Raw genomic sequence first — 23,789 nt, 5'->3', positions numbered from 1 at the left:
CTCCTCCCTCCCCTGGGCCCTGCTCCCTGCCCTCCTGGGCAGCCAGGGCAGCAAGGACGGCACCAAGGGAGCTGCCCCATGGACAGGGCCCCACAGAGACAGCACCGAGCCTCGCAGGGTAAGAGGCCCATGGCCCTGCAGGCAGGTGGAAAGGACTTGCCAGGAGGTTCAGAAGAGAGAGAGAGATTGGAAGAGTCTGGTCAAGAAGCGAGGAGGAGGAGGACAAGACAAGAAAGGAGGAGAGAGATGGATTGGCAGGGGACGCAGGCCAGTCTTGATGGAAAGTGAAGGAGAGGCAGGAGGAGGGGCTGGGGACACAGCGGAGGAGGACAGCATGGAAACTGGGAGAAGCAGGAAACACATGGAGAGGAAAGAAAGGGAGCAGTGGAGAAGGGAGAGACAGGTGCAGGGTGGGGGTGGGGTGGGGGGGAAGAGCAGAGCCCAGGAAGGGTCAGAATGTGGGCTGGCCCTCCCAAGCGTGTGCGCCCCCTGTGAAGAGCTGGTGACACTGCTTTACTCGGGCAGCAGAACCCTCTGCAGTGGCTGGGAGGCTGGCTGCTCTGCCTTCTGTTCACCAATGGAGGACCCTGTCCTGCCTTTAAGGGTGACAGACTGAGGGCTGGGGGAGGAAGCTACCACACCCTGTCAGCTGCCCATGCCCACTAGCCTGGCACTTTCCTCCCCACTGTCCCAGAAGTGTGGGGTTTCATTTCTGCTGAGAATGTCAGGCAGCGGGAGACAGAGTCAGGCAGTCCTTGGCCCCACGCATGGTCTAACTCAGACCCTCTCAGATCAGGGCCCGCGGCCGCATGCTTGGTCCGCTAGGAGCACCGAAGGAGTGAGTGCCGGCAGGCTCCGGGGCCACCTGGTGGAGGAAGAAGTCCACTGTCCCGGCAGGCAGCTGGCGGGCGAGGGGAGCACCCCCACCCCAGGGCTGCTCTGAGGTGCAAGGCTGGAGGCCAGAGAGAGGGTGCCACGTCAGGGAGGAAGCTGGGTGGGGCCAGTCAGGATCAGGGGGAGGGGGGAGGGGCCGGATGGAACCACTCCTTCCCTGGGCAGTCCTCCCCCACCCCACCCCAGCAGAGCCCAACCCTTCTAGTCCGTTCACCCCCACTCTGCCCTGTGGAGGAAGCCGCCAGTGGGGAGCATCTCCTGGGCAGAGGGACAGTGTGTGGGGATGGTGGAGAGGTGTCCAGGATTGCACAGCGGAAGGAAAAATAGAACAGGAGAGCAGATCCAGAGTTTAGGGAGACTATAGAGGGCATGAGGGCTTTTCCTTGTCGCGGACAGCCTTTTCGGGGACAAAAGGCTGGCCTTGTGCTCTATGAGGAACTGCTGTGAGGTTGTAGGAAATGGACCAAGGTCTCAGAGGGGAGGCCTCTTCCCAGGGGCTCCCTTGGTAGGTGTTCAATAAATGCTGTAAATGAATGACCACCTTCCCCACCCACTCCACTCCCACCGCCACCACCGCTGCCACGACATTCTAGCTAATGCTTCCCCTCGGAAGCATGTGCATCCCTGCCCACCCCACGTCAGCCCACCTGGGCACTCTACTGCCTGCTCTCTGCCTGGACCACCCAAGGAAGGGATTGCCTCCTCTGCAGGCTGGAGGGCCAGAGGCCAGGGAAGGCAGAGCGGGGTCTGTGCTCACAGCTCTCCCTCCTCTTCCTCCAAACATCCTCAGCGTCTTACTCTCAGCCTCCACACCTCTGGCGGTCCTAGGGGCTTTCAGGCACAAATAAGCAACCGAGAGCTTTAACTCCCACAGAGACGTGACTCTGGCTGCAGAATGTTTATCGGGAGCCTCTAATGGGCCCGCCACTATGAAGCCTCTGGGACTCACAAGGTCAGTGAGGCAGGCAGCTTCCCAGCTAGCGGGAGAGCCTCATTTCGTGGATAACGACACAGTGATAGCAGTTAGGTAACAACGTGGGGAGTATCGGGAAACCAAACGCGGTGCTGAGGAGGGCCGGAGAGAGGGGCCTCGGAAGCCTGAGGGATGAGGCGAAGTTGGCTTTACGCTGACCAGGTGTCAGGAAGGGCATTCCGGGAGAAGGAATAGTCCGGGGAACTCCCAGAGGCAGTGAGAAGCCTGGCGCTTCTGAGGACCTGCAGGGCAGAGGATGAAGAGGGGGTGCTGCGGGGGAAGGTCCCACCTTCCGCTCAGACCTCAGGTTCTGGAGGAAGGAGCGAGGTGGGATGGGGCCTGTGATGGGGAGGGCTGTGTCTCCTGGTGCCCGCGGTCTTCAGCTTTTGGCCCCGGCCCCCTCTCTTCTCTTTCCAGAGCTGCTGGCTGCAAAGAAGACCCACACCTGTGAGTAGAGGGTAGGGGCGGCAGCTGGTGCTGGGTGTGGAGACGTGGCTAGAATTCGGCGGGGTTCCTGGGGATATGCACCAGACAAAGGCTCTGAGCAGGCCCAGAGACAGAGGGGCCAGGCAGAGGCGCGCCTAGGGAAAGAGGGGAGGTGGGGAGCCCAGCAGGGGGATGGGCGAAGAAACCTTAAGAGCAGGGCCAGGGGAGATCAGGGGGAAGCCTGCAGGGAGGGAGCACCGCAGGAGCAGGGAGAGAATGATTGTAAAAGGAGTCCCTGGGAGACGGAGAGGAGGGGTGCTGGACAGAGGCACAGGAGCCCGCAGCGGGGAGGAGGGAGATAGAGAGCAGGAGGAGGCAGGGGCAGCCTCAGGGACGCGGGGAGCCTGCACCACCAGGCTCTGTGGCAGCTGAGCCCTGTTTGGAGTTCATCTCGGTGGTTAACACATCCCGAGGTGTGAACGAGCCAGGCTGCACAGAGCTGGAGAGCAGGAAAGCCTTCACCTCTGTAGGAAATGTGACACACAGGGACACTCTGGGCCCTGAAAGGCAACAGCATGTGGGAAGGGGGCTAGAGCTCATGAAGGACTTCCCAATGGATACTGGCGAGTATGTATCCTCTCTAGGGATCTCTCAGCACATCAGGTCTATCCCCCTAGTTTGTGGGAGAAGCTACTATTCACCCATTCCACCTCAGTCCCAAAGCTCATATCCTATCAGAGCCATGCGCGCCCTTAACGGCCTGAGGTTACTCTGGGGGAAGGCTTCCATAAGCATATGGCCCTGAATTAATGAGGACCGAGGACCACGCTGGGGCAAGAGAGACCACCCGCATTTCTCCATGGCGCTCCCTTGGATTACCCACCAGTTCCTCCCGAGAGCTCACTGACCCTGCTCTAGCTTCCAGGATTGCCTAGAGCCTCCCTGTTTCAAGCAGAGAAATCTCAGAGGCAACAGCATCGCCTGGTCCCTGATCTGGGCAGACAGGGGCTGGGGGGCCATCCAGGATGCTACATCCTCCTGGGTGGGGGGTTGCTTTGCTCAGCACAATCCTGATCGGTGCCTCGCCTGCCCCTAGCCACAGGGCCCCACGGAAATGCTGAGCAGGGCCCTAGGAGGAAAGCAGGTCAAGGAGTGACGTGCTCGTGAGCTGGGGGATGGGAGCCAGGGACCATATGTGGGTGGGGAGGGAGATGGGGGACTTTCGGAGCAGCTGGAACTGGAAGAGGCTACGCTCCATTCCTACCTTAACCTCTTACCGCAGAAACCTTGGCCAGGACCACGCCCCCTTCCCCCTTCCCAGCCCACTGGTCCGGTGCGATCATGCCCCCACCCCCACCCCAGAGTGTCCTATGAGAAGCCGGGGTGACAGCCCCTCCCGCAATCCACTGCCCGGGTCCTGAGAGCTAGAGGCAGGCCAGCAGGGCAAGGCCTGTACCAGGCTGAGGAGCTCCTAGAGGCCTGGCAAGATCAGAGGCCTCTTAGGAAGTTTGCTTCAGAGAATCCAGAAGAGATTAATGACTCCCCCGGGGTGGCAGGCTCAGAAAAATAGGTTCCAAATTGAGATAACCCCAAGGAGGGGGTCCAAGACAAGCCCAAGAAGGAAGAACCCAGGAGGGACTCCCAGACCAAGAGAGGGCCTAGCTACTGAAGGGCCCTGAAGAGGGAACCCCCAGGCTGAGGTACCTCACAGAGCAGATATGAGGCTGAGGGAGCCCCTCAGAAGGACCCCCAGGCCAAGAAACTCTAGACTCACATGCCCGGAGGCTTCCCAAGCTGAGACACCCTCAAGAGCAGACTTGAACCAAAGAAACCATCCCATTCCTCAAGTGGGATCTGGGGCTAAACTGCCTCAGTTTGAATCCTGACCCCACCACTTACTAGCTGTGTGACCTTGGGCAAGTTACTTAACCTCTCTGTGTCTCATTTTCTTCATCTTCAAAATGGGGATAATGGCACCTACCTCATAAAGTATTTTGTGAGTATTAGATAATCCATATAAAACCTTAAGTGTTTCTGGCACAAAGTAAACATTATTATTATTATTATTATTACCATCACCATCATGACATCATTATCATCATTATCTGCATTCCAATTTCAGTTTTGCTCTTGAGGAAACTTCTGACAGACTAACACTTCCTGCAGATAGTGGGTATTTGTCTGATGATTAGTCCCGCTGCTATTATCACTTATTCCCTAGCCCCAGGGCATAAACCACGTCTGTAGTCTGTAGGGAGGGCATGAGCAGGGTGGGTGGTGGGGCAGCCTCCCAGACTGCACCCCACTGGGTGGCTGTTGGCAGTCTACAGGTTCTTAGCTGGCACAAGCCACTGCCCCCGGGGCAGGCATCCTGTGACTTACCTCTAGAAACATCCCTGTCCCTGGATTCACCTGGCAAAGAGTGTCAGGCTCGGGTCCTCAGTGGGAGGGGGAGTAGGAACCTGGCCAGGTTCCTGTGAGCTCCATTCTGGTTCCCCAGCCAGAACTACCCTGGCGGGTGGAAACAGCTTTTACCGCGTGTGGCTGTCGCATGTGGTTTTGGAATTTTCCAACGCCCCCTGCAATTGGCTGCCCCGCCCCTCACACCCTGCCCCAGGCCCAGATTGGCCACGTGGGGCGCCTGTCATCCTACTCGCTGCACCCCAGAGGGGGTGGGGATGCAGTGGGGGGGGTTGTCACTGGGCCACCTGTGTGGTGGTGGCTTAAACCCCCCTGGCCCAGAAGAATTGGGAGAGAGCTAGGTGCAGAGCTGCGGGCTGAGGCTCTGCAGAAAGGGCCTCACCCCCAACCCAGCTGCCAGCTGTGCCCCATCCCTGGACCAGCCCCTGCTGAGGACAGAGCGCTAAGGCGGCAAAGCCCAAGGCTCAGTCATGAGAAGTAAGTGAATGGGGCCACCTGGGAGTGGGGAAGCCTGGATGCTGTTGTCATCCCTGGGCCTCTGGAACAGAGGGGTGTCTTGGGGACAGTGTGAGCAAAGCTGAGTGCTCGTTCTTGCCCGCAGCATGTGTCCCCGTCAAGGCCAGTGTCTGCTGGGATACAGGTAGAATAGCTGAGGAGTGTAAGAGCAGGATAGTACGGGGCCGTAGAGGAACGACTCTGCCGTGGACCCTGGAAGGATCTGCAGGAGTAGCTGAGGGGCTCTGGCCCTCGTTTAACAAGGAAGGATTGAACCCCATGAGGCCAGTGCTTCTCCCCCGACCCTGCCCCTGCCGCTGTAGCAGAGCAAGGCTGCTAACTCAGAAGACTCCCACTGCTGGGCTTCCCTCCATGCCTCCAACCTGCCCCCGAGGGAGGTGAAAGAGGAGCCAGAGCGGCTGCTGTGGCCTGAAGCAGCAGGACAGGGAGAGGCAAGGCAGACGGGCAGGTAGAGAGGGTCAGAACCCCACGTCCAGGTCTTAGCGCATGTGTGCGCGTGTGTGCCCATTTTCAGTCACCCATCTGATGACGGGGATAGGGCAGGGGAGACGGGAGCAGAAAGCCTTCAGCTTCACCCCCTTCCTGGCGTGGAGCCATGGGTCAACAGCTAGTAGGCAGATGTCTGGGGTCCCTGTGCCTTCTAGCAGAGCAAGGATGGGTAAGTCAGACAATCCCTGTATTCATGTAAGGAAAGTTAGAGAGCCTCTCGGAGCAGCGGGCAAATGAGGAAAAGGGAAGCCCATGTCCCTGTGCCCTGAGGCCTGAGGCAGCCCCAGCCTCAACCTGGTGTCTTCCCACAAACCACAGAAGGGAGGCCATATTGGGACCTGGAAAGACCCATGGGCTGAGAGTCTAAAGACCAGGTTCTGGTGCCAACTCTGTCACTGACTAGCCACGTAGCCTCAGGCAAACCACTGGGCCCTGGTCTCTTCATCAGCAAAACAAGAGAGCTGAACTTAAAAACAAAACCAACATTGGAAAGGCTCCCAGTTCTGAGGACCCAGGACCAAGGAGAGAGCCCTGGTCCCCAAGGTGAGCACCCCCAAGACGAGTGAAGGCATCTCAGCTCTCACTGGACATAGATGGAGAGGAGGCCATAGAAAAGTGTGAGCTTGGGACCAAGATCCCAGTGCAAGTGTATGAGCTGGGGTGGGTCAGGAGGGGTGAGGAAAAGAGCCAAAAACTTCCACAGGAAGAGGGGCCCTTTGGAGCTTTCGCTTCCTTCTAGCTCCTTCCGATTAGCAGCAAAGGTTAGCAAACCAGTCTTCCCAGAAATGGCCCCCAGTCAGCAAATCCACCCTAGTAAGCAAGGAGCTTGGCAGGAGAGCCGGAGTCCCCAGGACTGAATGAGGGATCTTCTACATGATATCCCCCCAACAGCTCCATCCAGGCTGGTAGATAGGAGAGGGGGTCCCCTCTGATCTGGGGGTGGATGCCACTGGTCCTTCTCACTTGGACATCTCTGGCTATGTCACGGCCCCAGGTTACGGGACTGCCCCCCCACCCCGCCACACACACACCCAGTGAGTGCCAGCCACCTCCACGCCCTCTGACCATAGCCAGAGAGAGGCAGCACATTGGGGGCTGGGGACTGCGACACACCCAGGGACCAAGGGACAGACACAGACCAGGAAATAAAGAGCGGTGCAGAGGCCAATGATGTCCTGATGGAGCTATAAATGGAGAAATACTAGGAAATACCGCCAAAACATCGCAGTGTGAAACCCGAGGCAGAGGTGGGGCACAGAAGATGGAAAGGTACACAGAGAGAGATGCAGAGGGGGGAGGATGGGCAGCCTAGGGGAGACGCAGAGTGCTGATCGGGGCTGGAGAGGCAGAGAGGGGGAGGCATGGAGTCCATGGAGGCTCTGAAAGGATCCCACAGCTCCCTGCCATGGCGACCCGCTACTAAGTAAGGAGGAAGTGTCCGTTAGCCAGACTCCCAGCCAGCCAGAGGGATGGTGGCCGTAGCCATCTCTCTCCGAGGATATGGCCAATGTGGAGCCGGGAGGCGTGAGGCCCCAGCACTGGGTATGGATGGCGAGGTGGGGGGCACGCAGGTGTGAGGCGGCATGCCTGTCTTTGCTGTGCCCTCATCTTTCCAAGTCTGGTCACAATAATGACGAGCAGTGGGCCAGAAAGAAGTCCAGGTCCCCAGCATGCCATAGTTCTTATCCTGAGAGCCTAGGGCCACGTGAAGACTTCACCAAGGACCCCCTCCTTCCTTGTATCACCCCTGAACCTTTGCCTTTTCCTCTCTTCCATTCCTAACAGGAATCCCAAACACCCCCAGCCCAGCCTGTCCCCTACAGTGAAGCGTGGGTATTGGTATCCCCACCCCTCCCAGGGGCTCCCTCCCCTGCCCTGCCTCTGTGCTCCTGACTCAAACAGGGAGCAGGGACTTTCCCATGTTAAGAGTCCTCCTAACGAAGACAGCCCTGGAGTCTCCTCTTGTCTCCATGGCTAGTCCCTTCTGAGATCTAACGTCTACTCCTATTGAGCCTGCGACTCGGTCCTGGGACTCCGGGCTCAGAACAGATGGGGGTGTCTATTTGGGGAAGGATCAGTAAGAGGGCAGGGCCTCAGCTCCAGAGCCAGAGTGTCCCTGGGTTCCATGTGTCCTGGAACAGCAGAGCCCTGTGGAAGAGAGATACAACCTGGAGGCGGGGAAGCCGCTGACTGTGACTTGGGGCTCCCACTCCTCAGAGCTGCTTCCTGGTGATTCATCCCCTCCCCCCATTCACTGGTTGTTTTCACTCAATTCTTTTGTTTCCCCTCCTTTCTCCTGTCCCAGACTGCGGGGGTGGCGGGGGCATCAGGAGGGGTTTCAGGTGGCTGGCTGTCTTTCGTGGCTTTTCAGAACCCCAGACTCTCCCTCGCCCACCTGAGTTTTAGCTTCACTACTTTCTCAGCCCTGGGATCTGGATGTATCAGCAGAAACTTCTCACCCTGGCTTGGGAGTGGTGTTCACCAGGTAGAGTGGCTTCTCTCCTGGCCCCCCACCAACCCTCCCCCTCCTGCTCCCCTGTGGTGGCACCCACCACTGTGGTTTCCAGCTTTGCAGAAGCTGTGGGAAGGAGAGCTGAGAAAGGAGGGAGGCTGGTGACAGGCTGGGGTACACAGGGGACCCCTGGCCAGAGCTGTGGTCTCCGTGCCGGTGGGGGGTTGGGGGGAGCTAAGCTAAGAAAAGAGTTGCATTCCTCTTTCCCATTCACTCATTCATCTCTGCAGAGGCCTACTGAGATGCACGAAAGCCAGTGCACACCCCCGAAGGGACTCTGTCAGATCAGGCGAGCTGTTCCACCTTGGCCTTGGAAGCCTGCCCCAAGACACGAGTAAAGGAAGGAGGAGGTGGGCACTGAAGAGGAAGAGCTGGGACAGAGGGAACCATGTCCCTGTGGGTCTTTACAGTAGACACGAGTTCTGGCTTTAGTTCCACGGGGGGGTCCTCTCTGAATTCTGTTCCCAGCCCACCTCCACTCTTCACACTTTTCCCCTGCAGCCAGCAACCTCGTCCCCTATCCCCTATCCCATTTCCTCCACGTATGTGGGCATCTCATCCTTCCGGGGGGGTATGGCTTAACAGGTGGGAACATGGGCTCTTGCATTACAGAGACCTGGGATCAAATGCCACATATGCCACATCAGACTGTGTCACCTTAGTCAAGCCACTTACTCCCTCCTGGACTGCTTTCTCATCTGTAAAACAGGGACAATGCAAGTAATGCCTACTTCCCAGGGTTGTCATAATCATTAATGAAACACATACGCAAAGCCTGGCACAGAGTAAGAATTCACCAAGGCTTATGTCTATCATTACTATCCCCCCTTAATCACTGTCCACTGGAGAAGAGGAGAGAGAAAGAGAGGAGAAGGAAGGCCCAGCTGGAGACTGACAAAGCACCAGGAGAAGATAAAGTCCCACAGCTCCTCTGACTGCATCCACTCTCCCGCAGGGCTGGGGGAGGTTCTGGGGTTTGAGGGGAGAGATCCCCCTGGGTTAGAGCCCCTCCTTTGCTCCTACCACTTCCTCTCTGTGGCGTAGGGCACCTGGACAAGGCCCAGGGCTGGCTTCCTAAGGTGGCACTGGGCCAGGCTCTGGATGCATTCAGAGAGCGCTATCAATGAATCTCACAGCTGTGGGAAGGGTGAGATTAGAGGGGTTTGAGGGAGGGGAAGACAGACCACCTTGTCACTACCGGATTTGCCCACATAGGAGGTGTGCATAATGAGCTCCCTGGGGATATTTCAGTCTCTGAAGCAACCCAGGAGAGATTCATTTTCCTTGCCCAGTACCGTATCAGAATGAAGCTTTAGAGGTCTCCCAGGCTGAGGAGAAGACACGAGAATGAGCTGGGGGAAAGATGGCCAACCCCATCCTCATCCCCCAGGAGGCGCAGCCTGGCCCAAAATCCTCAAGAGGGACTAAACTCTTGCTACTCAAAAGTGTAGGCTGAGGACCGGCAAGCGTGGGCACCAACCAGAGCTTGTCCAAACGCAGAATCTGGGCCCCAGACGTGAGTAGGGACCTGCTCGCGAAATGTTCACAAGATCCCTTGATGATCTTATTTGAAACACAAAGGACTAGAGTCACGCAGTCACTAGATGTTTTCGGGAGCTTTCACGAGCTAGTAGGCACTTCTGTCTCCTGGGAACGGGAGAGTTTCCTTTGATGGGCCCTGGGAGAGAGCAGCAGTGAGGTACAAAGATCTTCCTGAAGCAGCGGGGGCCGCAGGGGCTGGCCTAGACAGGCCTGACCTTTGCTTGGTTCGAGTTCCTGGCACCGTCAGGCCCTTAGATGGTAAGTTCCTGGCAGGCCAGGCTCCAGGGCAACAGTTTGAGTAATCCTGTGATTACTCAGCTCCCCCTCCCCAATCTGGGTTCCCATCACCTGCTGCTTCAGGCAGGGGCTCAGGGGTAGGTTGTGAAGGTGAGGGATCCGAGGTGTTTTTCAGCTTCTGCTCACCCCACTGCCACGGCTGCCAGCCCTTCCCGTTCCCCCCTCCCCGCCTCCACAAGTCACGCTCACGCGCACCGGTACTTTCTCTTTGAGGTTTCAGGCAGATGGCATTGAAAAGAGTACAGGTGGCAGGGGAAGGAGGGAGCAGTGGGAGCAGAGGGCCTGATGGTGCAGGCAGGGTGAGGGGCAGGGCACTGGGGCCAGGACATCACTGTGGGTTTTTCTGTGTTTCTGCACCTGTTTCTCCATCTCGGGGTCTAAGTCTGTGTTGTCTGCCAGTCCCAAACCTCTTGGTCTCTCTAGCTCAGAACCTCTGACTCTGTTCCCACCTCACTGTGCACCTCTGCCTTGGGGGCCTGTGGGTGGGGAACCCTGAAGGGTGGCTGGCCTGGTGGCTGGGGTCCGAACTCCAGCGTCCCCCTGGGCACAGGTATTTGGGAAGGGTGTCCATGGCTGGCCACGTCATCCCATGAGACGAACAAGGTCTGGGTTCCAGTGCTGTGAGGCTCCTGGGGCCGGGACCAGCAGTGGGTCAGGTGTGGGGTGGGGAGAGATGTGTCTGGGTCACCTGTGTGGTTGGCGTACACACGCACACGGATGTGGCTCTGGGAGAAGGGAAGAGGCAGGGAGGCCTGTGGTTGCCTGCTGGGCTAGAGTCCGAGTTCCCACTGTGGCTTGGCCTAATCTCCCCTCTGCTTACTTTTTTGGGTGACCCACGTTGGTTTCTCCCCTCTCTGGGCTGAGGGCCACTGTGGAGAGAGACCCACGCTGGTGGAGGGGAAGGTGTGGAGGTGAGCACAGGCGCTATGGGGCCCGAGCGCTGCTGCTGGGCCTCAGGGCCCACTGCGTTTCTTCGCCTTCAGCTCTGCTCTGTGCTAACAGCGTATGTACAGTTTGCCTCTCAAACACAGCGCTTTCCACAGGTAATGTCATCACGCCTACCGTCCTACCTACGTCATCCCACGGACAAGCAATGTCCTTTTCTATCCTGATTTCACTGACAAGGGAACCTAGGCCTAGAGAATCTAAGTGACTTGACATACAAGTGCCTCCACATTTTCTGCCCCTTTTCCAGCCACCAGTCCCCTCTTGTTCTCTCTTCCCTTCCATGCATTCCAATCTGCTCTTCATTTACTGGAAAGAATCTGAAAGGCTCACTTGCCATCTGTTCCCAACGATCACAGCCTCCTGGATGGGTGTTGGGCAGGCAAGTGGGGGCTGAGGTGGGGGAGAGAATGGACTTCCTGTGGAGGAACTTCCGATACCCTCAGGCCCTGTCCCCCATGAGGAGGTGGCTGTTCACTCTGCCCCAGCTCAAAGCTGGCTTGAGGGGATGACGGTCTCAAGATGAGGGAAACAAAATTTCAGGGGGTGGTGGGCAAGCCACAGTCCCCTCCCACCTCACATCAGGAGACCCTACACATGACCAGGGTCCAGGCCTGGGCCGGAGGTAAGCTCACCGGGACACAGGTTTGCCCTACAGGCTAGCTGCTGCCTCCACTGACCCTCAGGGTGGGACATGGTTGGGGGGCCGGTCAGAAATGAGCTGGGGCCGTGGCGTTAGATCACTTTTCTGACCTGCTCAGCCTCAGCCTCCCCACTCAAAGGGGAGGCAGTAGGGCACCAATGGCAGAGAAGAGAACCCCGTTCCCTTGGGATGGATGAAAACCCCTGACATAGTGGGAATCCCAACTCCCCTTCGAAGATGAGCTGGGATAAGGCCAACTGCTAGTCCCTGAAACTCAGTAGAGAGCTGTGGCACTGACAGGGACAGGGCGAAGGAGAGGAGAAGTATCTGGAGCCCTGAAAGGCCACGATGAGTTCAGTGGGCAGCTGGGGGTCCTACTGGCCAATGAACACACACTAACACACAAACAGGTAGGTGTGCCTGCTGGCTCATAATTGCATGTGCCTTCCATGTGTACACACACCCTCCAACATGCCCACTGATGTATGGACCCGAAAAGCCATGTACACGGAACAGCATAATGGAAAGCAGGGGAGCCAGGGTATAGACTCAGCTCTGGGGCAAACTAGCTGCACAAACCTGGACCAACCATCTTACCTCATGTATACTATCCCTCCATCAGGAAAGGAAAGGAAAGGAAAGGAAAGGAAAGGAAAGGAAAGGAAAGGAAAGGAAAAGAAAGAAAGAAAGAAAGAAAGAAAGAAAGAGAGAGAGAGAGAGAGAGAGAAAGAAAGAAAGAAAGAAAGAAAGAAAGAAAGAAAGAAAGAAAGAAAGAAAGAAAGAAAGAAAGAAAAGGATAGGGAAAAAAGGACAAAGGTTGAATGAAATGGTCTCTAGTCCCAGCCAGAGCTAACATTCATGATTGGTGCACATAAAATTGGGCCCATAAACACAGACACTCTCACATGCAGACACACGCAGAGCTGTCCTCTCTCTGTCCCAGGGCCTGGGGCCTCGGCGCCCTGTTTGATTCTCGCCCTGGATCGCCAGCATCTGACAGACATGGCTTGTTGAGCCATCTGCTGGGCTCCACCTCACTCCTCCTTACCTTCTCTGGGCCCTACTCTGTGGACCCTGTCCCCTTGGCCCCTGAGCCTTCCCTGCCAGGCTGAGGATGGTTGGCATCTCTACCCGGCCCAGGTGCCACCTGCCTGGCGCACCATGTCTCCCCCCCCCCCCCCCCCATGCCTCACCCTCTGCCCATGGGAGCAAAGTCTGCTGGGGGAGGGTGGCCTAGAGGAAGCCCCCTGGGCGGGAAGCAGGTGTTGTAAAGCAGCGAGAACTCCTAGGTCCCCAGGCGGGAGGGGGGCAACTGGAGCTTTTCAACTCGAAGGGCTGAGCAGGTGGCCCCTCTGCAGCGGCATTTTCTGCCCCTGCGGGGCTGACACAGCTCCTGGCTGCTCCCTTAGGACCGAAACGTCCTCCCCAGACCCTTTGCGGAGCAGCATTCGGCACTGCACTTCTTTCATTTTGCGAGACGGGAAGAGCAAGCTGGAGCGGGGCGGGGAAGCATCGTGTCCCTGGATCTACCGCCCAGGGACACGGGGTAGGAGGCAGGTCAGGTTCCTGGGCTGACCGCCTGTTCCTTCTCTCTTCCAGCACAAATTGAAGTGATTCCTTGCAAAATCTGTGGGGACAAGTCATCTGGGATCCACTACGGGGTTATCACCTGTGAGGGGTGCAAGGTGAGCATTTGCACACGCGTACACACACACATACACAGAGTCTCTTCCAAGGCAGGGAGAAGGGGTTCTGGGCCCTCGTTCTGACTCTAGGGATGGTCTCCTGAGGCAGCTGGGGAGCTGCTGGGGAAGTGCCTCACACAGGAGGGCCTTGTCTTAATCTGGGGACATGACTGCGTGGCAATTGTATGGTTGCTGAGAAAGGGAGGAGAGAAAACGGACTGGAGTAGGGTCTGGAAGCCCTGCGGCCCGACCTGGGCCTGGCCAGGGTTGGCAGCCGAGGGCTCTGCCTGCCTTTCCCAGGGTTTCTTCCGCCGGAGCCAGCAGTGTCACGTGGTCTACTCCTGCACCCGCCAGCAGAACTGCCCCATCGACCGTACCAGCCGGAACCGGTGCCAGCACTGTCGCCTGCAGAAATGCCTGGCCCTGGGCATGTCCCGAGACGGTGAGGCCAACCAGGCAGACCCCCGGGCTTTCCCTGGAGCCTCCAAAGAGTCAGCCTGGCCTGCTGTGCCAGGCAGGGGTTACCCTGTAGAAACGTCCTTCCGTGGGGCCTGCGCTGGCAGTGCCCCAAGGGGGTGCACCTCACCAAAGCTCCTCATGGTCCCCAACTGTAGCCTCTGCTGGAACAGCCCTCCTTTCCCCAACATCCCAGACTCCTCACTTTCTTCTTCCCGGGATGGATTGTCCTCACTCCCTTTGCCTGCGGCCCAGTTACCGTGCAGCTTGCACCTCGTCCCGCCTGCCCCATGGCTCCAGTACTAGCTCCATCTCCCTGGCCCCCCAGCCCCATGCTGGGACGCAGGACAGTGGCTAGGACTGGAGCCTGAGGCAGCCGGAGAACCACCTGGAAGGTGGGAGGGTGGGGAGGGCTGTTGTTCCCTGTGCCTTTCTCCTCGATATTCGCCCACTCCCTCAGCGCAGCCCCCATCACCACAGAGGGAGCCCAGGGCGGGGTTGGGGGAGGCCTGGGGTGATGAGGAGCCAGAAAGAGCCTGTCAGCACTTTTCAGCGCCCAAAATAACAAAGTGAAAGGAAACACGCAGGGGTGCAAAGGGGCAGGCGGGGCGAGGGGCTGTGCCCCCACACCTGGGAGGGGTGTGGGGGGAGTGAAAAGGCAGGAAAGAGAGAGCAGAAGAGGATGTTCAGAAACAAGCCGCGGAGCCTGGGTTGGGCTGTGGTGAGTATCTAGGTCACCAGGGAGCCTGCAGGCCTGACCACAGGGAGACCTGTGTTCTCGGCTCTCCTCTTCCTCCGACCCTCCCAGACAGGCGAGGTGACCCCAATACAGCTCGAGGCCCCCAACTCGACCACCCCCAGCCCCAACATCAGGAGGCCAGAGTCCTCAGTCCAGACTTACTGCTTGAATTCTGCTACCAGCAGAAGCTGGTTTCCAGCTGGGAGAGTTGGCTCAGGAGACGAAATGCCTGGGCTGGACTCAGTCCTGCGGCAAACACCTGCAAGAGGTGGGAGGGGTCTCGAGCAAAAGTGGGGGCCCCCAGGGGAGGTACTTAGGCCGCACTGGAGAAGTTCTGCTTGGAGCCACTTCTTCAGGGAAGAGCAGGTGAATTCTGTAATGATCAAAATGCCGGTCGATGCTGCTCCTGCCTTGGAAACTGACCCCTGACCTCTTTCAGCTGTCAAGTTCGGCCGCATGTCCAAGAAGCAGAGGGACAGCCTGCATGCCGAGGTGCAGAAACAGCTGCAGCGGCAGCAACAGCAGCAGCGGGGACAGGTGGCCAAGACCCCGCCAGCGGGGGGCCAGGGAGCCGACCCCCTCGCCTGCCCCGTAGGGCTCCCGGATGGGCAGCTGCCCCTGGGCTCCTCGCCTGACCTGCCTGAGGCCGCGGCCTGCCCCCCTGGCCTCCTGAGAGCCCCAGGCTCCGGGTCCTCCTACCCGAGCAGCTTGGCCAAGTCTGGGCCCGACGGGGCCTCATTTCACATGGAATACAGCCCCGAGAGGGGCAAGGCTGAGGCCAGTGAGGGTTTCTACAGCACAGGCAGCCAGCTGAGCCGTGATAGATGTGGACTTCGTTTTGAGGACGCCGGGCATCCTGGGCTCGAGGAACCAGGACGGGGCCCGGACGGCTACTGCAGCCCCAGTTTCCACAGTGCCCCGGAGGCGCCCTATGCCTCCGTGACGGAGACTGGTGAGCAGCTGGGTGGCGGAGAGGGTAGGGATGATGAGGGAGGGGCTTCCAAGAGAGGGGCCCTAGTCAGCACCCCATGTACACCAATCCCGAGCCCAAGGGAGCTGCGGGGTAGAGGAGGGGAGGGAAAGAAGGGGTAGGCCAGGCCGAGGAGCGTGCTTTGTATGGGTAGGGTAGCAGCTGGCTGAGGTGGGGCCTGTGCCTTCCTCCTCCGGCCCCAGAGCACCTGGTGCAGAACGTTTGTAAGTCCTACCGAGAGACGTGTCAGCTGCGGCTGGAGGACCTGCTCCGGCAGCGCCCTAACATCTTCTCCCGGGAGGAGGTGGCCGGCTACCAGAGGAAGGTGAGGCCAGGAGACCATGTGGGAGGGGGTGGGGGGCAGGGAAGAGAGGGGTACCTGCACGTGCTAGTGGGCTGGGGCGAGACAGGCTATCAGACCGAAACAAGTGCGTACCCGTTTTTAAAAATGGGGTGTATGCGTGCTCATGCGTCTGTGTCTACACCCTAGCAGATGGATGAGAGGTTCTCCTTTTCCCCTGTCTATAAACGTTTTGCCGGGCCTTCATCCTCCCTTCTCCAGCACCCGTCTAGACCTTGGTGCGTACAGCCCTCGGTACACTCTCCTTTCCTGTCCCCTCTCAATGACAGCAGTAGTCGGAACCCTGATCACCATTCGTTAAACGCCCCTTCTCTGCCCAGTACTGAATGCTTGCCATAAATGACCCTCCACCCTTACGACAGCAACCCATGAGGTTGGCATTTATTTCTGCTTTTAACAGACTGGGAAACTGAGCTCAGAGAAGTGAACACACTTACTCTAGGTCCCACAGCAATGCAGCCGCAGCTACACTCACATTTACTGGGCTCCTGAGTTTATGCCCTTTTCTGTCACACTCTTGACAATACCACCTGTTCTAAAAACACTCGTTTGGCACTGAAGTTTTGCTTCTCTACATTATTAAGACCTTTGGGCCGGTCTTTTTGGGGAGAGGGGTATGTGCTTCTCATCTCATCAAAATGCAAACTCTGAGGGCAAAGCTGCCTCTCCGATGTTTTTCTTGCCCCACGACAGCTGACTCAGGCCAGCGGCTGGTGGGAGCTCCGTGAGGGTGCCACGTGACAGGGATTGACCCCGAGTGCGCATCTGTGCTGAGAATAGGCTGAACGCACCAGAGCGGAGAGTGTGGGAGCTCTGAACCTCACGCCCGCAGTTTATCAGTCTGGGCTCCCAGGGCCTTGGGAGGGCGACAGGTCATAAACGGGACTACAGTGGGACCCTCCTCCTTCCTTCCAGTCCATGTGGGAGATGTGGGAACGCTGCGCCCACCGCCTCACCGAGGCCATTCAGTACGTGGTGGAGTTCGCTAAGAGGCTCTCAGGCTTTATGGAGCTCTGCCAGAATGACCAGATTGTGCTTCTCAAAGCAGGTGCCCAGGGAGGGGGGCAGGCCTGGAGGGAGGGGGACAGAGCACACAGCGGGGCGGGGCTGAGCGAGGGAGACGGCTTAGGAGGGAGAGCAGGACACTGAGGGGCACAGAGCCAGCTCCCTGGCTTTGCCTGACTCCTGCCTGCATGTCCCCCCCTCTCCCCAGGAGCAATGGAAGTGGTGCTGGTGAGGATGTGCCGGGCCTACAACGCTGACAACCACACGGTCTTTTTCGAAGGCAAATACGGTGGCATGGAGCTGTTTCGAGCCTTGGGTGAGGGGCAGGGGGAAATGGGAGAGACAGGAGTCAGATGGCAAGCCCATCTAAAGTTTCAAGATCCAGGCACCCTCTCTTCAGGGCAGGTCACCCCTCTGCTCCAAACACCAAGAGGGTGGGTGTCCTTGGGTGCCATGGCCTCACCCACGTTGCTCATTCTTTGGTTTTTCTCTCCCTCAGGCTGCAGTGAGCTCATCAGTTCCATCTTCGACTTCTCCCGCTCCCTGAGCTCCTTGCGCTTTTCTGAGGACGAGATTGCTCTCTACACAGCCCTTGTGCTCATCAATGCCAGTGAGTGTCGTTGGGCTTGCCTGAGGGACACTCTGGTGGCAGGGGAGCGACGGATGTTGAATGGTCTGGACCTTCAAATGTGGTTAAATCTGGGAAATGGCTTTAAAGAGCAGAAAGAAGATTCAGAGGAGCCTCAAAGAGGGAAGCACCCTCCAAGGTGGGGTTGGAGGAATGGGGAGCCAGGTAGCCAGGAGGGTGAGTGGAATTGCACCACTTCCCGAATTCTCATTTGCTCATGAGTTCTCATGTCAGTGAGTCCGGTGAGGCCACACATTGGAATCACCGGGGAGCTTTAAAAAGTGATTCTTCCCCGGGTTCCACTCCCGGAGACTCTGAGGTCATTGATCTGGGGTACAGCCAGAGCACCAGGATTTTTTACAGCCTCCCGCAGGTGATTGTCATGTGCTTGGGAATCACTGCTGTGCGCGAGCTAATTTGGAGACCGTGTGCTACTGTGGCAGGACTCTGGATACCCACTGCACGGGAACGGAGCCAGCTGGGCTGAGCCAGGGAACGCTAAGTATTTGGAGAACCTGGAGAAGTGGGTCGAGCTACTGACCAGAGTTTGCCGATCAAAACTATCCGTTGTCTGGCTCTGCCGATGAGTAGAGACAAGAATATGTCCTTCGAATTAGAAATAAAGACTTAAAAAATGATTTCTGGCTATTTTATGGAGCCAGGGCAAAAGTGGTTTGTCTGTTGGAGTTAGCCACGGATGGCTGCAGAGGCCCTGCTGCTGGCCTAGAAGGCTTCACCACGGCCACCTGCTATTGGGCTCCTCCTTGTCCAGGCGACAAGGCTCTGTCTCATTTTTCCCTCATAGGGGAATCCTAGCACTGAACGGGCTATATGAAATATCAGGGTACCAGGGAGAAGACCGCTTGGAGTCGGGAGATTAGATGTTCTTTTTCTTTTCTTTCTTTTCTTTTTTTTTTTTTTTTAAGATTTTATTTATTTGAGAGAGAGAGAGAAGGTGAGAGGGAGAAGGAGCAGGGGAAGGGGCAGAGGGAGAGAGAGAAGCAGGCTCCCCGCTAAGCAGGGAGCCCACTGTGGGGCTCGATCCTGGAACTCTGGGATCAGGACCTGAGCTGAAGGCAGACCCTTAACTGACTGAGCCACCCAGGCGTCCCAGGAGATTGGATGTTTTTATCTCTTTCATCTCTCCCCAGTTTTTCTTGTAGACAGCTGGCCAAGCCCCGGGCCCCAGAGCTCGTCATGATCAAACCAGGAAGCACACGCACTCAGCCGAGAAGGCTGCTATCCAGCACACACATCCGTGATACACCCTTTCGGGGGAGGTTAATGTCCATGTTCTTTCTTGTTCTCGCTGTGGTCCCATGCCCTCCTTCAGACCGGCCAGGGCTCCAAGAGAAGAGGAAAGTCGAGCAGCTGCAGCACAACCTGGAGCTGGCTTTTCATCACCATCTCTACAAGACTCACCGCCAAGGCATCCTGGCAAAGGTAGGAGCGGTCCCTGAGGTGGAGGAGCTCAGGTCCAGCGCCGGAGCTGGGCTACCGGGGCTTGTGAGGGCCAGGCTCCAAGGGTACAGAGTAGGAAGTGCTTGAGTGCCACATTGCATTGGAGAGCTTGCAGCGGCATGGGGACCAAGGGGGTGAGCTGTCACTTCCATGTGCGTACAGATGGAAAGTTAAGAGAACTTGGAATTGAGAGGGACCGACAGGAAATAATTTGGCTTAATATAGCCAACACTCACCCAGCACCTGCTTGTGCAAGGCACCATGGAATGGGAAGATACAGAGAGGCGGTCCGTGCCCTCACTGAGGGTTTTGAGTGTGGTACAAAGTGGCTCGTGTACCAGTAACTGTAATACAGAGTAGCACACGGTATGTGATACGATAGTAATGCGATGAACAAGGTGCTGTCCCAGACATGCTGTCATCCTCAGTCAATAGGACAAGTATTAAAATCTCCTTTTAGCGACGAGGAGACTTAAGCAACTAGTCCAATGGTATGATCACATGGCTGGTAAGTAATAAATGCAAGATTCAATCCCAGTGCTCTCCCACCATATCCCTGTGCCCCTGATAGGTTACGTTGATAACAGATATTGGGGGAATGTTATGACAGCATAGAACAGGGATTAAAAATAATTCAGAGTATTACCCGGAGTGGGACATAAATGCTTCCTAGGAAGGTGGCATTTAAGGTCGGCCATGACGTATGTCAGATTTTAACAGACCTTCATGGGGGTAAGGCAGGCATTTCAGGCTATGGGAACAGTCAACAAAAATAAGGAAGCAAAATAGTACATATATGGGGACTAGCTCATGGTACATTCTGACTAACACCTAAGATTGGGAGCTGGCATTGATTGATGAGGGCAGAGAAGTAGCAGAAGACAAGCTTGAAATTAGGTCAGGTAGCAAATCAGAGAGGACTTCCAGTGCCATATTAAAGAGGGAAGGCTTTATTTCCAGGCAATGGAGAGCTCGGGAGGCTAGCGGAATGATGTCATCAGAGCTATTATTTAGGCAATTTAATTTGGAACCAGCATAGGGGAACCATTTATGTAATCGTTCAAGCAATGGGCCCTTGCTATGTGCCAGGCACAGTGAGTGCTAGGTGCCGAGGACAGAGAAATGACTTACAGCACAGTCTCTACCCTAAAGAACTTCAAGTCTGGGCGGAAGGCTTGGAAGGAGAGACTGGAGCTGGGAGCACAGCTGGGAAGCAGGTCTGGTCGGCCCCACCTTCAGAATACAACCCCCCCCCCCACCTCCCACCATCACCCCTCCCCAACAGTTCTTACGTGGCCTGTCAAGGGGCCTCTGGCCCTCCCTGGTCCATCCTGCCGAAGCCAAGGAGCCCAGGCCTCAGCCCTGCTGTAGCCGCCCATCCTGCTGAGCGGCAGCTCCTAGAGTCTGTCACGGCTGACTGGCCTCCCGCGCGATATGACCCCGACTTCTTTCCTCCCCTCCGCTCCTCCCACGGCCCCCTCAGGCCCCTGTTCCAGCAGCACTGGCCTCCTTGCTATTCCTTCAGCACCTCATACACGGTGGCATCTCAGCGCTTTTGTACCTGCTGTTCCCACTGCCTGGAAGGTTCTTCCCCTCGTCTTCCAAATGGCTTGCTCCATCTCTTCATTCTGGAGAGGTTTCCCTGACAGCCTGATGCAAAAAACCCTCCACCCCTCGCCCTGCATTATTGTTCTTTAAGAATTTCTCAGACATATTATATATTTGTTTTCTGGCTCCCTCATTAGAATAGGCATTTAATAAAGCTAGATATTTTATCTCATCCTACTTTATTGCACCCAGTGATATGTCACGACAGCCCATCACAGCGCCTAGCTGAGTGGGTTCTCAGCAGCTATTGAATGATGGATGGACGGGTGGGGAGATGAAGCTACTGTGATAGTCCAGACAAACTCAGACTAAACCAGGAGAAATGAGGAGGATGAATCCAAGAGATATCAAGAGATCTATGCTGCCTGCTCTTCTCTGACTGCCCCTTGCCTAGGAAACTAAGTGGGGGGGAGGGGGTGGCAGCTAGTGAGTGGTCTTTTCAAGCCGAGCTTGGTTATACAGGAAGCTGCAGAAGATGAATGGTTTTCTCAGCCTTTCCCCAGCAAGGTCTCCCTGCCTCTGTCTCCTCATGGGTCTCTGGGCCTCTTCGGTTCCCCTCTGGCTGAGTACTGGTGGTGTTGGGTACCTGCTTGGAAACTGTTTATAATTCCAACAGTTACTGAGCATTGTCACATGCCAAGCACTATGACAGGAACAGAGGATGCAGAGAGAGAGGGAGACAAGGAGAGACCCTACCTAAGGAGATTAAACTAGCAAGGATGGAAAGGCAGAAATTAGACCACTTTCCTAAAATGGTGTTTACGTGCTACATACACAGAGGGAAGCCCAAAGGAAAGGCCCCTCGTGCAGGGAGAGGTGATTAGGGAAACAGTCCCAGAGGGGGTGACACTTGAAAGTGAGGAAGCATTAGCCAAGCAAAGAATCAGAAAGGTCTTCCAGGTGAGGAGAACAGCATCGACGAAGGTCCAAGAGGCATGCGATAGATTACAACAGAGCCGCAGGCTCTCACTATTGTAAGAGTAGAAAGTGTGAGTTAGAGCGCTCACCAGGGTTCATTTTAGGAGTAGCAAGAATGTGATTGGGGGTTCACTCAGAAAACACACACCCGTCCTGCAGCAGCCCTCGCGTGCCTCCAGTTTCCTAAACACATACCCCCACTGTGATGGGATCTAATCCAGCCACTGCCCCAGTGCCAAGTGCAGAGGGGGAAAGCAAGGAGGGTTGCCCTAGTCCAGGAAGGAGAGGACATCTTTGCTCTGGGGAGAAGGCTGGAGTACTGACTCTCCTCCCCTGTTAACCCACCTCCAGCTGCCACCCAAGGGGAAGCTTCGGAGCCTGTGCAGCCAGCATGTGGAAAAGCTGCAAACCTTCCAGCATCTCCACCCCATCGTGGTCCAAGCTGCTTTCCCTCCACTCTACAAGGAACTCTTCAGCACTGAAATTGAGTCACCCGAAGGGCTGTCTGAGTGACCTGGAGGAGGGACTCCTTTCCCTTCGTTAGAGCCTACTGGCCGTCCTCCCTGGATCTCCTCCCACCTTCACATTTTTCTTGCCTGTGCTCCTGGAGGGTGGTCCCTGCCTGTTCTTTAGGGGTGAGCAATTGCTGAGACTGGTTTTCTGCCCACAGCCTTGCCTGGCAGTGGGCCAAGAGCCAGAGGGTGGCGAGGAAGGAACACCATCTCCAGCCTCAGCTTTGTTGCATCTCCTTTCCCATGACCCTTCACCCCCAGCTTCTGAGAGGCCTGGGGTGGCACATAAGGACCTCTAGGAGGACCATGGTGTCCTCAGGGACACCCTGGATGAACGGAACTCAACTCTGGGCTCAGAAGCTAAGAACAGGACTTTTAAAATACCTCATTGCATTTCCCTGTGGGCTTTGGCTGGGGAGATGCGTCAAGCTCAGAGACTGGCGGCTGAGGCCGGAAGGACCTGTATATAACATGAATCCAGACCTTTAGATTTTCTGCTTCCCCCTTCTTCTCAGCTCAGCAAGGAAGTGGTTGGGCATCCTGCCCTTTTTCCAGGGTCTAAAAAAAAGTGGATATGTGGAGGATAAGGATGGAAGAGAGTAAGGGGCTGGGATAATTTTTTTATGGGATTTGGGTATAGGGATAGGGTACAATGGAGGCCAAGAGCATCATAGATAGAGTTAGAACTCAAACCTCTTATGTGCACTTTAGAAATAGACTTTAGGGGTCAGCACACATCTGATGAGAGACACATATCCACATACAGAGGAAACACACACAAACTCAAGCTGCAATTATGCACCTCTGTAGGCACATTCGATCTGACACAATCTCTGTCTTCCTTGAGGTCACAGCTCAGAGGTATTTAGTGGCCTCAGGGAAAGAGTCCTAACCCTGAAGGACCCCAGAGCATTTTCGTGGTGCGCCAGTCCACCAACCTTAGACCTGGGGTGGCCCAAACTCAATCCCCACCCCAGCTGTCTTCTAGTACAAGAAACCCCAAAAGAAGAGATGGCTGGACACCAGTCAGTCAGATGCCCCAGACAGAGCCCTGGAAGAGTCCTCCCGTCATTGCGGAAAGGAAACAAGACAATTCCATCCCAACTCTAGCAGGGAGGAGACCAGGGAACAGGACAGACCCGTTTCTCTGGCTGTGATCATGCCCCAGCACTTGTCTCGGCTTTACAAATCGCTGTGAGCCCCGCTCTGAGGGATAAACAGCCGGTGATGTGGGGGTGCTGTGTGCCTCTCTGGAGAGGGCTTTAGTTGGCTAAACATAAACCCCAACTTGTGCTATTCTTCATAAAATGATTTTAAAGGCCAGAGGTATGTGTGGCAGGGGCGGCGGGGGGCGGTTCTTAAATCAGATCATGGGCAAGCTGCTCTCCTGTCTCATTCCCGTGTGGAGACCCAGGTTTCTAGCCCAGCAACCCGTGAACATCGTAAGGATTGCAGCCCCCACTCTGAGCAGCCCCCCAGGGAGGCTTTGGAGCTGCTCCTCAGGAACCCCCACACAAGGGGTCTCAAACTAAGCTCCACATCAGACGTTCTGGACTGAGAACTTTCCCCACAAAATGATACCCACGGGGGCCATTGAGAGGGAGAGGCTGCACAGAATCGCCCTGCATCTGGGAGATCAAAGACAACCCTGAGGAAGGTGCTTGGCCCCAGACCTCCCCAGAAGGGAGTTAGGATGTCCACAAGAGACCCTCTTGAGCTGCTGGCTGCCTCTACCTCCTGACCCCTCCGGGACCCCAAGTCTCCCCCTGCGCTTCCTCCCCTTCACCA

General features: G+C 56.5%; 1 protein-coding gene across 7 annotated transcripts; it reads left to right on the top strand.

Annotated features, from left to right (window-relative positions):
- On the top strand, nucleotides 1-23,781 carry RORC (RAR related orphan receptor C). 7 transcript variants are annotated; one of them, XM_034654302.1, is made up of 12 exons: nucleotides 40-118; nucleotides 2,285-2,314; nucleotides 8,462-8,581; nucleotides 13,258-13,343; nucleotides 13,644-13,785; nucleotides 14,978-15,490; nucleotides 15,712-15,833; nucleotides 16,785-16,917; nucleotides 17,083-17,190; nucleotides 17,374-17,484; nucleotides 18,815-18,945; nucleotides 21,841-23,781. In XM_034654302.1, exons 5-12 carry the CDS (start codon nucleotides 13,773-13,775, stop codon nucleotides 22,000-22,002), a joined length of 1,293 nt encoding a protein of 430 aa, XP_034510193.1. In that variant the 5' UTR covers nucleotides 40-118; nucleotides 2,285-2,314; nucleotides 8,462-8,581; nucleotides 13,258-13,343; nucleotides 13,644-13,772; the 3' UTR covers nucleotides 22,003-23,781. The 7 variants fall into 7 exon arrangements, with proteins under 7 accessions (XP_034510191.1, XP_019655290.1, XP_019655292.1 ...); XM_034654300.1 differs by lacking the exon at nucleotides 8,462-8,581 and having other exon boundaries at nucleotides 1-118; XM_011225093.3 differs by lacking the exon at nucleotides 8,462-8,581 and having other exon boundaries at nucleotides 2-118; nucleotides 18,836-18,945.
- Nucleotides 23,782-23,789: the final 8 nt, after the last annotated feature.

Source organism: Ailuropoda melanoleuca, chromosome 2 (assembly GCF_002007445.2).
Source record: "Ailuropoda melanoleuca isolate Jingjing chromosome 2, ASM200744v2, whole genome shotgun sequence".
Lineage (NCBI taxonomy): Eukaryota > Metazoa > Chordata > Mammalia > Carnivora > Ursidae > Ailuropoda > Ailuropoda melanoleuca.
Note: the sequence above shows the minus strand (reverse complement) of the source record. Positions and strands in the feature narration are given on the sequence as shown.

What these genes read in the sequence shown, in the direction of transcription:
- RORC (XM_034654300.1), top strand. Translation starts at nt 79, where the DNA reads ATGGACAGGGCCCCACAGAGACAGCACCGAGCCTCGCAGG. An exon ending in ACAGCACCGAGCCTCGCAGG is followed by an intron (nt 119 to 2,284) that starts GTAAGAGGCCCA and finishes TTCTCTTTCCAG; the next exon opens with AGCTGCTGGCTGCAAAGAAG. An exon ending in TGCCTCCGTGACGGAGACTG is followed by an intron (nt 15,491 to 15,711) that starts GTGAGCAGCTGG and finishes CTCCGGCCCCAG; the next exon opens with AGCACCTGGTGCAGAACGTT.